This window comes from Pinus tabuliformis, chromosome 5_2, assembly GCF_031772625.1.
Source record: "Pinus tabuliformis cultivar Carrire ecotype Pingquan chromosome 5_2, CPIR1, whole genome shotgun sequence".
Taxonomy (NCBI): Eukaryota; Viridiplantae; Streptophyta; class Pinopsida; order Pinales; family Pinaceae; genus Pinus; species Pinus tabuliformis.
The window spans coordinates 132,107,078-132,123,192 of record NC_142306.1 but is presented as its reverse complement, the minus strand read 5'-3'; the positions used below and the strand labels follow the sequence as shown (position 1 = coordinate 132,123,192).

The 16,115-nt window shown below is 35.6% G+C and overlaps 1 protein-coding gene across 1 annotated transcript; it reads right to left on the bottom strand.

Annotated features, from left to right (window-relative positions):
• Window positions 1-12,864: 12,864 nt before the first annotated feature.
• LOC149157862 (laccase-3-like) lies at window positions 12,865-15,627 on the bottom strand. The gene is made up of 6 exons (XM_089437669.1): window positions 15,421-15,627; window positions 15,176-15,327; window positions 14,551-14,795; window positions 14,333-14,461; window positions 13,304-14,245; window positions 12,865-13,175 (listed from the first exon to the last, which is right to left on the bottom strand). The coding sequence occupies exons 1-6, from the start codon at window positions 15,523-15,525 to the stop codon at window positions 13,045-13,047; spliced, it is 1,704 nt and encodes a 567-aa protein (XP_089293795.1). The 5' UTR covers window positions 15,526-15,627; the 3' UTR covers window positions 12,865-13,044.
• Between the last annotated feature and the right edge of the window lie 488 nt (window positions 15,628-16,115).

The following is a 16,115-nucleotide window of genomic DNA, read 5'->3' as shown; positions in this document are numbered from 1 at the left end:
CCTTATCTAAGGATAATTTCCTAGATAAAGTGGCAAACTCTTTAAAACTTCCTCTTTGTCTTCAGATTCCTTATATTCAATGGTGAGTTGATGAAGAGAATTTGTTTGGATAAATCTTACCCAATTTGTATACACCTGAGAAATTGTAGAAAAGTGAATTAGATGGAAATGAACAATGTTGACCTAGCACATTGACATTAAATTATAAATAAAACTTTTCTTTTTATTATACTTAACATCAAATTTTGAAATAAGTTTGATCTATTCAAAAGGAAATTGCAGAAACTTTGGAAATTTTGTTACATCCAAATTTTGGTTTCAGTCATCTCTCTCAGATCTTTTATTGTGCAATCTTTTTCTATTGTTGATTCAGAGAACCTGGGACTGCCTCCCTTATTGGTTTGGATCAAGGAAGAACAAATTATTCATTGAAGTCTATCCCAATCTCCCATACCTTGATGCAATTTTCAATGGATTTCTTGGTCCACACTTGGATTTCCTTTGCTTTTGTTTCTCTATGGTTTAATGAAGCATACATGAGTCTCTTGTCCTTCTTAGTGGTTTTAGGAATGTGTTGAGGTTGTAATTTCTTTTCCCATTGGAGAATTGGTGAAACAATTGCTTTAACACTTCTATATTCTTCAACCAAAGATTCAATACTTTCATTTTTGTTCTTTAACATTAAAATTTTGCTAGCCTTAGGAATTGTTGATTGTTGGACCGTAACAGGAACATCAGGCATATTTTCAATTTGATTGTTTTCGAAACTATCTGCTGAGAAAAATTAACTTTCAGACACTTAAAAGATTTCAAATCTTCAATTATAATATAAGACAACACACCTTTTCTCTAAATTCCTAAAGTTTTTCCTTATCCTCGACACTCTTTAGTTTTCCTCTTTCAATCACATGATCAAAACTACCAATGTTTATGAAAACAGCATCAAAAGGAGGCTTTTGATGAGTAAAAGTTTTTATATAGCTTACAATCTTATAATGATCATTTGTTATTCGACTAGGGTAATAAAAAAATGGGGTAGTGAGTGAAACCAAAGATTGCAAAGTTCTTCGGCTTCCTTGAATGCATGACCTCTGTCCTTCAATATTATTCTTCTAAACATAATTGGAAAATTTGGCCAAATCTTCTTCTGAAGTTTTGTTATCTCAAAATCAGATCCTGATAGGCTGTTGGTCAGGTTGACTCTAAGTAACTATTTCAAACCGACTTTAGGCTGAGGCTTAGCCTCCTCAACCTGAGAGGGCTCTCTCTTGATGGATTAATGATTTTGATTAAAGATAAGATGGCTAACTCTTATAGAACAACTATGAAAAATATGAATGGTGTAAACACATTAAACAACTATCCATTGGGCTTATGGAGTCAACAACACCTCAATATAACAATAAACTCAACCTTACATGGAAGTCAGGGCATTCAGCATTTAAACATTCAGAACATAAACTCATATGGGACCACACAGTTTATAAATGTATACAGGAAGTCAGAGCACATTCAGTGAATTCTGAGTGATTATACATCCATACCACTGTAAGAATTAAGAAAAGGACAACATCACATATTCTGAACATAAAAAATCCTTCATGAATCCTGAGAAGTAAAGTCAAGCATGTATTACTGAAAATAAGTCTTACATAGGCTAAATACAAGCTTTTCCATAAATTTTCCAACCTTGATTACATTGCTGTTTCAGCTATATATAGAGCTCTTATTCTAACTGATCGAGATTCCTCCTCCAGCATGAGGGGAATTCGAAAACTACTTCTATTACTGACAACTCTTAAACTCTAACTACTTAATAAATACAACAAAGTGTTAACTGGAGTTTTTAGAGATCTAAATCAACTATGACTCTAACTCCATATTACATGCATGATGGCTATAATTAAGATGATTCCTTTCTATGACATTTGGTTCTCTTTCAGTTTGGCTGAGATGGGTGTTTAATGCTCCATGTTGACCTTGGATGTTGTATCTTCTTTACTGTCCAGAAAAATTAGGAGACTATCCTTGCTTCTCGGCTTTATGATCTTCAAATCTTCATAAGTCGGTTTTTTAATTGTTGTCCCTCAAAATATGACGGTGGCCACGTTTTGATGTGCTGTACGCTGTTATGAAACCTGATTTGATGATGTGTCATCCACTGTTTCGAAAACAAAAAGGAAAACGTATTCAAGCTGTCTGATACATGCTTCAATTTCCTCATGATATGACAAAATGCCACTTTTTTTATTCAAACTATTTATTTACACTTGTGCTAGTCTGATTGGCTGTTGTAACTTCAGGTGTTCTCGTTGTACACAACTGTCCTTCAAAATTTTCCCGCTTCAACTTCAAAACTGCTTGATTTATGTTGAAATCATCACTTTCAGCAGTTTCGTAGCGCGCTACGAAACTGCTGAGTTATTTAAAACAACTTGTTTTTAACCTGAGACCTTTATTAACTGAGTGCTTGATTGCCAAAAACTTCTTTAGATTTTCCAAAGGCCGAATAGGGATTTAGATTTCTTCAGAAAATTAAGATCAAGCAAACTTATCAAAATTTTGAAACAAAATCTTACTTGAAATGAAAACTCATTTAGCAAGTCCTTTAAGCTGGCTTAGCTGTGCCTTCAGATCTTCAATTTGTTTCTTCATAACCTTATTCCCAGCTCTCAGTTGCATATTGATCATTCTGATGTACTTGGCTTCTTTGATTGCTGGTACTGTCCAGGTGTGAGATTGTGTATTGCAATCAACCACTTCTACTGTTGCATTCTCTTCCCATAGAGTTTTAATTCTATAATAGTTTGCTTGTATGACTGCATGTCTTCTAGCAGCTTTCTTCAATTTGGCAATCTCATGCTTAGCTGATTCTAATTGGCTCTTCAGGTCTGCTATATTATCTTCTTTAGATGTAATGACTGTTTTGCCTGTGTCTCTCTTTTGCCAACGTGGTGTCCCTTCCCCTGTTTCCTCTGTTCTTGGCAGTGCTTCCTGTACTTGCTGGAATCTCCTTGTCATAGGTCTTCTAGGTTTAAAAACAAACTCTTCATCTGGCTCATCAAATTTAAGCCTTTTTGAGGCCTTGGCTTTCTTGGTGCTTTCTTGTTCTGACTGTATCAACTCAATTTGAACTGGTAGAGACTGCTCAAAGTCAATAGCCTGTGATAAGTCATTTAAACTTCCCTTGGACACTGGACTTTCTTCGACTGCTATAGCTTTACCTTTTTCCTTATTCATCTGGCTTCTTGTTCTTATCCTTGAGACTACTTCAGATGTGCTTGTTTCAGGTACAGTCTTTTTACCATGAGCTTTTTCCTTAGTTGATTGCTGAGGTTGATCTTAGATGATGAGTGGCTTCACTTGTTTTCTTACTTGTGAATTTGGAACTCTTTTAGCTCTTACATCTGTTTGGAGCTCAACTATTGTAAAATCTCTAGCAGGTAGAGGAGTGAGGCCAGTCCGGCTTTTGAAGCCAGCCATAAAAATGAATGAATTCCAATCTCTGTCTACCTTTTGGAGCCCATCTAAAACCAGTAGTTTGATCAAACCATGATGAAACAAAGAGGTTTCACAATCCTCTTTCCTCAGTTGTACCTTATCACACATTTTACTCAAACTACGGAAAAGATAAAAAGGTAAGTCTATGGAGACCTTCCCGGTGAAATGCAAAAGGAGTTTAAAATGGTAAGAGTAAACCTTGTTATACCTTCCTTCACAAGTCAGATATTTCTATATGCAGGTGAGTAAATGAGCATAATATTCTTTGACATAACTCCTGGGCACTGCCTTACTTAAATCTTCATTTACAAATTCATCCTTCAAAAACTCCTTGCAAGGATTCATGTCAAACTTGAAGTTTTTAAACCATTGCTCTTGTCCTCATGGGATCTCTGTCACAGTAGATATCACTTCTGGCGAAACCTGCAATTCTATCATGGCTACTTTTGAATTCAATCCTGTGAAGTTAAGTGCAAATTCTTTAGTTACCTGTGCGTGTCCTCCTTGTAACTTTTTACAAAAATTCCAGCACCCGGCCTTTTTAAATGCTTTCTCCACCTCTTTATTTCTCAGCGTTATATCTAAGCCTTCAGGCTCAGTCCTTAGACATTTGCCGGATCTGTGCTCCTTTTTCTCCATTGATTCTTCCAAATCTTCGCAAACAATGACTACCAGCTCCGGTTGGAATTGTGATTCAGCTTCTATTTGAATTCAGCCTCGCTTGATTATCTTTGTAGTTGAATTTTAAATTTTGCTGCTTAAAATCTTTCAAGTTGTAATCTTGCAGATTTTTCATTCATGCAAGACTTACGACCATCATTAAGATTTATGCACGGTGGTCTTTCTTAGAAATGATGATTCATGCGTATCAACAGATCTAGTGGTGGTGATAGTGGCAATGAGTGGTGAAATGTGATAAGAGGGGTACATGAGCTGAGATGAGAAGACACGGCCTATGAATCACCTAACGGACTTGACATTTCGGGAAAGATTCGCTGTGAAATGTACGAATCCATGATTTCGCAGCGCTGTCAGTTTTAAATTTGAATGATGCGCTGCGAAACTGCCTAATCAGGATTGCGCTGCGAAACTGCCTAATTGGGATTGCACTGCGAAATTACAAAAAGGCACAGTGACTGACATAAGATAACAGGTGGCTATAAAACAATGGTAGATGGAGGGGAACCAATGGGAGCTGAGAATAACTTGACTCAAAAACTCTTCAAAACTTCAGATTCTAAGGGAAGAAAATTAAAACAAAAATAGACTAGCACTGACCTTTGTCATCGGGTTAGGATGAAAAGTTACATATATCAATTTTAGTTCTAAGTGATAACAAGTTTACTCATATTTCTTGCTTGACCATTTAATGTTGTTTTATTTTCTACTTCTCTAAGAGCAATTATTTCAGGAATCTACCTTCGCAATACATGTGGACCAACCTCACTCCCATATATTCGGATATAGGAAAACAACTCTTCAATGAACTACTCTCATATTTGATCAAGTGCCTCTTTAAGCTCTTGGCTAATCCTTGGAGAAGCACTTCCAAAGATGACTTCATGTAGAGGGATCATTACATAATTGTAAATGTCATAAAAATGAAATTTATAATTACTTTCCAATAACATTGAAGCATAATTTTAAATGGGTGGCTAATCATCAATGGGATAATTATGCTTCATGAGAGGAAAGGGGGAAGCAGAAATCATAATGTCCATGAGATAATAAGACATAAAAAATGTGTTCATAGCCCAGAGGGCATGAAACTACCAACTTCAACGCATCTATCATGTTTTGAGACAACATTTCAGCCCAATTGATATGTTTTGAGTCATGGTGGATACTATGAATCAACAACAACCATTGAGTTTTGCAATGTTGAAGGTCCTTTTCTCCATATAATATGGACAACATTTTGATGATGAACCTAAAAGGCCTTTTGAAAATAACAACAGGGAAATTCTTAGATGATTTGAATTTGAAGCCCTCTTTCTCGTCCTGCAACCAATCTTCAATCAATTTATCATAATTTTTCCCACTTATTTTAAAAACTGTGTTGTTGAAATTATCAAGAAACTTAGAACTAAAGAAGGGGTTAGGAGAACTGAGCTTATAAATTGTTGAAAGGGTGTCTGACCTCCAGGATGCTATCACATTTCTATTGGAATTTGTAATTGCGCATGTATGAATGTTAATATGACCCAAAATCCATTGTATCATGTCATAATAAGGAAATATTTTAGCCCTAGCGGAAACCATGTGTAATTCTATCCTTCTAATGTTCTTGTACGGTGCGAATTTTCTACTTACTAGAACTTTTTGACTTTAGACACTCCCTATTCTCAAAGAAATGATAAATTTCCTCCCATTTCATCGTACCTGTGTCTTGTATTTTGATTATAGTGTTGGAAATCAAAGCTGAGTTCAGATAATAAATTCTTGGTTATGGATCTTCTACCTCTTTTAGTTTTTCTTTAATCTGTTGAACTCCTTACCTTGAAGCAAGGGATTTGTTCTTTTTCCCCATTTTTGGCCTTTATGTGCAAGAGTTTTTATAAAGACTAGTCTAATTGAATAAAACGAAACCTTTTGAAATATCACCACTTACCAAAATTTGTAGGTTATAGAGAAAACTACTACAATTAATGTTGAAGTTCAGGTTTTCGGGTTGTCGTTTTAAAGAACAGTTGACATAAGAGGTTTAACCAGAAACACAACGTTTTGAAAATCTTGGACATTGATTTGTTTAATTCACATGACATGCAACAAATTTCAAATGAATGTGAAACAACATATCAATTGTTTATCGAAAAAAAAGGTAAGATCAATTTCACAGTCCAGAAAAACTATTTTTAAAACCTACAATGAAACTAAACAAATGACTCATTTTATTTGAAAAAAAAAGAATAATTTAAGAATAATGAAAGGAGCTCAAGTCAACAAAAAATATTACTTTATTCGCAGATAGAGAACCCAAAAGTTGTGTAGTCGAATAGTCGAAGGTACTTCAAAAAATTAAATAGCTTTACTGGTTCCGACACCGACTCAAAACCGAGTCAGGACAAGGTCTAGGGTGGAGAGTCAGAGGAATTTGCAGGTTGAGAGGTCAGAGCTCGAGAGATGAAATATTTTTAGAAATAATCGTATGCCCAACTTCTCATACCACTACTACAAAAGGAGCATTGATATATTTAACGAGGTCAATAAAGGGGATGTGAGTGGCCAATCCTTGCAATGAAAAAGGACCACTAAATGAACCTCATAGTTGCTATTGAAGCAATTCAAGTCACAAGAAGAGCTACAAGGTGAACAAAGACACAACCTCCCAACCTCATGTTGTGGGCCTAATAGTTATTCAACAGTTCGAGGTGCATGGACAAAAAAATAAAACAAGGAGAAGGAGGCTTGACTCCCTATGCCATGTTGAGCCCGACCTCCCAACCTATTCCAGTGGAACCCGTAGTGAGAGCTCCTTGACCCTGACTAGTCAAAGGTTAGACCCTATTTTCATTTGACAATGCACAAAGTGAGATAACCCCGACTCCCAACCATGACATTCACAAGAAGGGGAACCATATATAAATTTGTGTAAATATTCATAAAATATTCAAAAAAATTGTGCTTGTATGTCCCAAGCCATCTACGAAATAATAAATATGATAACATGTGGTACTTATCGTGCATTGTATTAATTCAACACTACTACAAACGGATGATTTGACGATGGTCCATCCTCCTCACTGTACATTTTATTAACTCAACACCCCTCCAAATGGATGATATGGCAGCGCAAATATCATTACGAAATAATACGAAAAGCACTTTGAACCAATCAGAATGTAAATAAATATAATTGAGAAATTAAAGAAATATAAATTATTTTTATTTTCTAATATTTACTTTACAAATTGTTTGTTTAAATTTTAGCCAACAGAAATATGGCCTACAGGCCTAATGTTGTGGGCTCAATAGTTAGTCAACAATCATAGGTGTGTGGACAAAAAATAAAAAGGCAAAAGGAGGCCTGATTCCCGACCTTCCAACCTGTTCTAGTGGGACCTGCAGTCAGGGTTGATTATAGTCAGGCTCGACAATGATTGAGGTGTGTTAAGCGAAATCACACACTAGCCAACCCCAACTTCTCACTTGTTTCCTTTGGGGCCCATGACTACTGTCCCAATGGGATAACCTGAGTTGTAAACAGTCTACGCTCACGATATTTGTCTGTAATTTTTTATTTATTTTTTCAAATTGCTCATCTCTTTAGATAAGTTTTAAGAATGAATATCCTATCGATTATTAATAAATAATTTGTTGTAGTTCGAAAAACACAAGCTGGGAGAGTCACATACATTATTAACAGTGTCTTTCCATGGTACATTTTCAATTGTAGCAAGTTTTGCAAAGTTGCAAAATTCTTTTATCAAGTGTTAAAGATGTGGGTAACTCCATTAAATGCATAAGATTGCATAAAGTTTAGTGAACATTGTAGTACAATCCATATTTTAAAAAATTCGATATGTGGTTATTATTATTATTATTATATTATCATGAATTTTTTTGGGTAGTTTTCAATAAAAAATTACTATTCAAATAAAATAAGTGAACATATGAACCTGTTGCCCTACATAATATGGAGTCGAGAGTGGGCAATGAAAGAATTTGTCGAAAGAAGAGAAGTCTTGACCCCCGACTTGGTATGGGGAATTCTGGCTGTGGCATAATTGTTTCTTTATTACTATCATATTGGCACTATCCCCAAATTAAGCCATTAATTTGGCTCAAACAATTACGTTTTCACTACATGCAAACTCTAAATAAAATAAATGAAAATATTAAAGCACCATTAGTAGAGAGGTGTTAATATATTAAATTTCCTTGTGATTTTGTACAAACAATTAAAAATGGCTTGCTCAGGAAGATGGTGTGTGTAATTAATGCAATATTTCCTCTATGTACAACGTTAAGCAAGAAATCCCAATCCTCGAAGATTTTGAAATCCTTACTTATTGGAATCGTAATAAATTTATATGTAATTTATAATAAAAGTATAAACTTATTCTTCTAAGCAATGTAATAACAAAAAGAATTTATGGCAATAAATTATTTCCTAAAAAATATTTTTCATGTTAATTAATGGTTTTGAAAATTTCATTATCTATGAAAAATTTACAAAGTAGCATATCAAGAAAACAAATTATTTTAAAAAATAAATAGAAATATAAAAAATAATTAATGATAATATAAATTGCGAGGTGTGAAAGAATTCAAAGAGTCCACCAAGACCTGGACTAACTATGATAATGTTTAACAAAGGACATGGATTATTGCAATCAATACGTTACATTGAGGAGAGACTGTCAATATTGTATGTGAGATGATGAGGGACACAATCTCATGTTACATAATGTGAATGTCCATTATGAATGTTGAGGATATTCTTATCTCTTAGCTTTTAAGCTATAACTCCACATGAGGTCTTGTGTAGCCTGTGTTGGAATGTACTCTCTTGGGTAGCGCACAACCTCATGGGAGGAATTGACTTGCATTTCATTGTTGTTAAACTTCCTGAGGCCAGAAGCCTTACCCTGCGTAGTACCTCAAGACTGACTTGATGGGTAAATGAGGTCATCCCACCATGATCAATGTGTAACACATCCCTATTATTAGCAAGAGAGTTGGAGGCCCTTCAACAGGCATCAAGTTCTTGGCTAGGGGTGGCCTACCTAGAATTCCTTATCCCCAAGTGGCAAGTGTTTATAGACCAATAGCTCACACAGTGCACCCCTGTTCATATAACTCATGTCAATTTTTGAACCTTCAAGAGAATTTCCCCATCTGTGTGCTGAATGTCAATCTTCCTGTGTCCTTTTTTGTATTTTGAGAACCTGGTGGACTCAGAAAGAGTAGCCTTGTCGTAAGCTTGGGAGGGATAGCACCAGTGGACACTTTGGTGAGTCGTTGTGACTTTAGAAGGATGGTAACACATGTCCAGCTGGTTGCAAAACCATTGTAGCCAAGCCATTTCTAAATCCACTCTGGATGGTTAGAGTGCGCAAGAAGGCAGCAAGACCTGATAAAAGCCATCGATCTAAGATCCCTCGAACTACTCATAACTTTCCAAGAACTACTTAATCAGACCACGGTAATGTCCTACACAGAGTCGTGTTGTAGAGAAGCTAGCCTAGAATGAAACCTTATAGCTCTAATTAGATAACCCTTATCCATCGAGCCCAACGATGACCTAGCCGTGTCAAATCTGGATTGGATGCCTAGGCATTATCCTATCACTATGTGATGGAACAAGGAGTGATGTGGCCAAAGGAATATTTCTTTAGATGAGCACAACATCAGAGCATCAGGGATCGGGTTCATGCCCAAAAATAACAAAATTGTGCGCACTAATGGATAGGGCTGACCCCGACTAGCCTTTGAGATGAATACTGCAACCTAGGCTAGTGAGTCGCTGCCACATGGAAGATGAACGATGTTGTTACAATGATATATTGCCACGTGGTATATATATGTGTGTGTGTCAAACTATTATATATTAATATTTTAAACTTAGTCAGGGTCGGGGTTGCACCTGGGTCAAGCAGGTTGATGTACCAATGAAGGGAACTGACCCTGACTAGGTCAGAGGTCAGGGATTGAGCCGACTAGGTCGGCTGACGTCGAGCGTAGAAATAACAAAACTAGGCGCACAAATGGATAGGGTCGACTAAACAACATTGTTACAATGGTATACGGCCATGTGGGCCACTAAATCGTTGCCACATGGTGTGTGTGTGTATCTATATATATATATATATATATATATATATATATATATATATATATATATATATATGGGCGCATAAATGGATAGGGTCGACTAAACAACATTCTATGGCTGACGTCAAGCATAGAATAACAAAATCGGGCCGTGAATGGATAGGGTCGAGTGAACAACATTGCTACAATGGTATATTGCCATGTGGGCCGCTAAATTGTTTCCATGTGTTATATTATATATATTAAAATTAGTTGGGGTCGAGACTGTGCTCGGGTCAAGCAACTTGATGTACCAATGAAGGTGACCAAACATAACTAGCTCAGAGGGTAGGGGTTGGGCTCAGAAATAACAAAACTGGGTGTGTGAATGGATAGGGTCGACTCCCATTGGCCTTTGAGTTGACTATTTCCACCTGGACCACTAAGTCGCTGCCACGTGGGAGGTGAACGGTGTTGTTACAATGCTATACTGTCACCTGGGACATAGAATCATTATCATGTGGTATCTATATATATATTTCAAAATATTGTATATTATTTTAAATTTAGTCTAGGTGAGGTCTGTGCTTGGTTTAAACAAATAAATGTTCCAACGAAGGACCCCGACTAGGTTAGAGTCTTGGGGTCAGGCCTAGAAATGACAAAACTCGGCCTGTTGAGATCAATACTACCACCTGGGCCACTGAGCAACTATCACATGCAATATGAAATGGGTTGTTACAATGCCATATTCTCACATGGTATATATATATTTTTCAAACTATTGTATATTAATATTTTAAATTTAGTCAGGGTTAGGATTGTACCCTGGTCAAGCGGGTTGATGTACCAACAAAGTAGACTGACTCTGACTAAGTTGGAAGCCGAGGGCCAGAACCAAAAATAAGATTAATGTGCATGCTCAAAGAGGAGTCGACCCATCAGATATTCGGCAATCAGTCATCCAGAGTAAAGCTCACGACAGAGTAATTCCGACCATTGTCAAGTTTAACTCCCATCATGCGTTGGAACTTGCGTATTTTGTGATTTCACACGACCGCTCCAAATGAATGTTTGTATTTAACATGTGGAGGTAATAAATAAATACACACTCACACCGTGTTTTCAAACTTTGAGTCTATATTCTCATTGTACATGATATTAACTAAACAAACCTACAAACATATCATCCAATGATGCAAGTCATCATTACTAAATAAAACTCCAACCCTCTCAACCAATAATAACCTAAATATATAAAACTAAAAAAATAAAATTATTTTTGTTTTACAATATCAGAAATTATTAATTTACTTTTTAATCAACTATAAATTAATTAAAAATCAACACATTATCAAATATGTAATATTGTGCCAACAACATAGATAATAATAAAAAATTAATATATCTTAATTATCAATAATTAAAAGTTTTAATTAAATTTTTAAATTCACATTTTTTTAATGTTTGAAATCTTCTTAAAATAAAAATTGTGTAAACGAATCACAAAAAACGAATTTCGGAAAGTCAAATTAGTTTTCAAATTTAAACTCTACATGTTTTACACCTTTAAAAAGTATTTACAATTTATATAGTATTTCAAAACTAAATTTTAATTAAAATTTTGAATTCACATTTTTTAATGTTTGAAATCTTCTTAAAATAAAAATTAGGTAAACGAATCACAAAAACGAATTTCGAAAAGTCAAATTAATTTTCAAATTTAAACTCTACATTAAAAAAGTATTTACAATTTAATATAATATTTCAAAACTAAAATATAAAGCTATAGTATAAGAAATTAAGTTTAAAAATATATAATATTAAAGAATACAAATATTTATTTCCACGAATAGTTAGTTGTAATTATTAATATTTAAAAAATTAATATGTGTACCATTCATGTTTTGAGTTCTTGTAACATATTCTGAATTTTTTTAGATAAAGTATTTTTTAAAATTGATTTAAAACAAAGTTCGGTTTGATTAGTTATTTTTTTAGATAACGTATTTTTTAAAATTGATTTAAAACAAAGTTCGGTTTATTAGTTATTATAAATATAACATTTGATAATTTATTTATGGTGAATGTTTTTATTTTTTTTTAATTATTTGTTTGGGTTTAAGTTTATGAAAATATGTAATGGTCAATTTGTGATATTTATAAAATAATGGTTAAAGTGAAATTTATAAAATAATTGTTTTAATAATCTGATGTATCTGTCTATTTGTGACATTATAAAATAATTGAATGATAGCCCATTTGATGTAGTAATGACGGTGAATAATTTATTTTTTTAATTATTTATTTGAGTTTAAGTCTATGGAAACATATTATAAATATCAATGTGTAATATTTATAAAATAGTTATAATAAATATTGTTAAAATATGATATTTATAAAATAATTGTACTAATAATAATGACAGTCAAGCAATAATGACAATGGGTCTGAATTTGTGGAAATTCCCAATTCTCCAAAAATTCCTTTTCCAATTTTATTATAAAAAAAAATCTCATGCTTATAAAAGTTTAATAAAAACTAACTTGAATTCAATATCCCAAAATGTAACAATCCTTACCAGAAGAAAATACAATCCTAGCCTATTCATGTGCCGTTAGCAGTCCGACGAATAAAAAACACAGTTCGCCCTTAATGTTTGAGTTTATTTTAACTACGCCACTAATGGCCGTAGATTTTAAATCAATAAGGATCCCTCAATGTGTCCAGATCCTTGTACTCGTGAAGTATTCTGATATGCTTATTGATATTTCCTTCTCTCTCTATCTAGCACTTGGGAAGGTCTGCAGGGGGAGGCTCCAATGTTGCCAAAGGACCGCGACCGTTCTTCACTAGGAACACCATATTCAATCCCCATGCTAAATGGTCGTCTAAATGGCAGTGCAGAAACCACACTCCTGTCCAAAGAACGAAGATAATTTAATGCATTTAATATCGAGCGAGCTGTAATTTGGGAATAAATTCGGTATGATAATAATCAAATTGAAGAGCAAATGAGTTTCTATATATATATATATATATATACCTGGATTGTCAGCTTTGAATCTTATGGCAACCCACCCGCTTACTGGAGCGATCACTGTGTTGCGCTGTGGAGGATCAACCAGATTAAACTTGAGCGGGTCGGTTTTTGGGTTATAGTTCCCGAAACCTTGTCCCACCACGTAAAAATCGTAACCATGAAGATGCATCGGATGGTTCTCTGCCACGAAGATGTTTGTTGTCTGATACACCAGTTGTACTGTTGAGTTGTAGGTGACAACTCTCACCTTTGTTGCCAGTTCAGGAGCCCAAAGTCTTTTGGGAATATCGTCCCCTGTATAGTTGAATCTAAGGGGAGGTTTTGATGGAAAATCCCTCATAAACACACCATTAATACCGAAATAATAAGCTTGAAGCAGGGCGACGCTGGGCAATACAAAGGACATGTTGTTCATGCTTGCACTGAGCCTTGTTCCGTTGGGACCTTGACAGGTGTTTCCAGCTTCACATGGAAGTAATCCCAGTCCAACTGTGGCGATGAGGCTGTCATCTATGCTATGTGGAACGTCCACTGGGAACTCTTTGGAATTTAGGCTTCGCAGTGCTGTACTAAATCTAGTGACGACCGCAGTGTCATTGTAGTATGGAAGCTTAGGTAAAATGGGACGTGTATTTTGATGTCCCACGTACTCAAAAATGGCTGTAGTTGTAGTGTTATCGAAATCGCCTGCTGCCTGATTATTATAATCTCGGGCAGCCATATAGTATCTGCCCACTGGTTGGTCGGCGGTGACGAGAACATCGGTAGTCTGACCGGGAGCAATGACGATTACATCTGTTTTGTATGGCTTGGTGTAGGAAGCATCCACAGCTACTACTGTAAATTTGTGGCCTGCGATCTTGAAAAAGTGGGCACTATTGAGTGCAGCATTGACCATCCGTAGAAGGTAAGTTTCTCCTTGTTTTACCAGAAACCGAAATGTTCCTGCATCAACAATATCTATAAGTCAATATTCAACAAACCAATTTATATAATTTCAATACCTGATCTATGAAAGGAAAGTACTAATACCTGCCCTAGAGCAGTTATACAGGTCTCCTGGCTGTCCATTTAGGGTATATGCATCCGACAAATTGGGCGCACCACCAGTGCGGAGTGCTTCGTCTATAACCGCGATAGGGTCAGCGTTCCACCATTCTCCTGTTCAATTACAGCATCGGTTTTAATCAATATTAGCCATTAAAAATACATTAATGATTTCTATGTTGAAGATCAAAGCAACTCATTACCTATTATAAGAGGAGTTTCCCCATGGGGTTTAGGAAAGGGATATGTGCTTTCTTTCTTAGGGTAGATTACGAAAGCTCCATGCACAGTAGCTAGGAGCCATGACACATGAGCATGCCACCACAAGGTTCCTTCTTGATCAGTAATGTTGAATCTGTATGTGTAACGTCCACCAGGTTGAATGGGACATTGTGTAATATATCCAGGTCCATCAGCCCACCCTGTACGCAGCTGCCTCACTCCATGCCTGACAGATAGAAGCACGAATCTCATCAAATCTGTTTATAAAGACCGCATCTATACCCATGAAATCTATGTATGAACCGTAGCAAATAGGCAAAACATCTATTCATTATACAGATTCATCTTAAATGTGAGTTATTAAGTACCATCTCTTATATTTATATCTTCGTTTAAGATATATATCAATGTTTCATAAGCAATGTTCATGATCATGAAACTTTAACATACCTTTAGCTAAACCATCAATAATGATTATGAAGCTTTAACATACTTTGAGCTAAACCATCAATAACAAAACCTTGAGCTGACAACTCTTATTTAAGGGGAATCTATATAATGGATAGGAGATCTGCTGTTCTTCCCATTGAGGTTAGAGTGACATACCAGTGAATAGTGGCATTGTACTTGCCTCTGTTATAAACTTTAACAATAAGACTGTCCCCATTCCGTACATGAATCGTTGGGCCTGGTAGCTGTCCATTGACGACGACTAATTCATACGTCTTGCATAGCCTCGTAATATTCTTCTGTTCAAGCTGTGTAGGCATCCAAACATCAAACATTAAAGATATCCACTACTTGAGCCTCTAGGGACATAAAACTTCAAAATGGCTAATTAACAAACTTACAATGAAGGTATATCTGTGGACGTCTGCGTTTGTGATGGCAGCCAAACAAGCAACAAATGAGATTAGAAAAACAAGCCTGAACGGACATACTGCCTGCAATGACATTATTACGACCCTGAAAATGGTGTATCTAACTAACGTCCTTAACTGACTCGACAAGTCAAGGAATGAATCGTTCAGCGACGAGTAACAGCACTCGTCACTGGATGCATTACTGGTCTGTGTTTCTGGTAACGACATCGAATATATATATGAGACCAAAGTGTTGTAGCAAGTTGTTAGGAATAATTTATTGTGGAACGACAGCACAAGTGGCATTATCATTGATCGTGAGGAACGGTAGAGGCTTTCATTGTCTGAATTTTTAATCCAATCATGATAGCTACTGACAAGAGGAAAATGTCGCAGCTTCATAGCTACTGATTAGATTTTGCTTAATATATTTATATGCTGTAACATCTAATGCAACTTTTTCTGATATAGTTATAGGTTTTGCTTGTAGTTGTGGCATCTTTCGAAATCACGTTTTCCGTCGTGGAATCTGTAACAAGTCATTATTAGACACTAACTTTTTTTGGGGGAGTGGGCGGCGGGGGGTAGGAGACAAGGCCTACGTGTTTGAGTCGAACGTTTGCGTAAAAGATAAATCCTTAAGGGGTCCAGACTAATGAAAGGAAAGAAATGGACTTTAATCA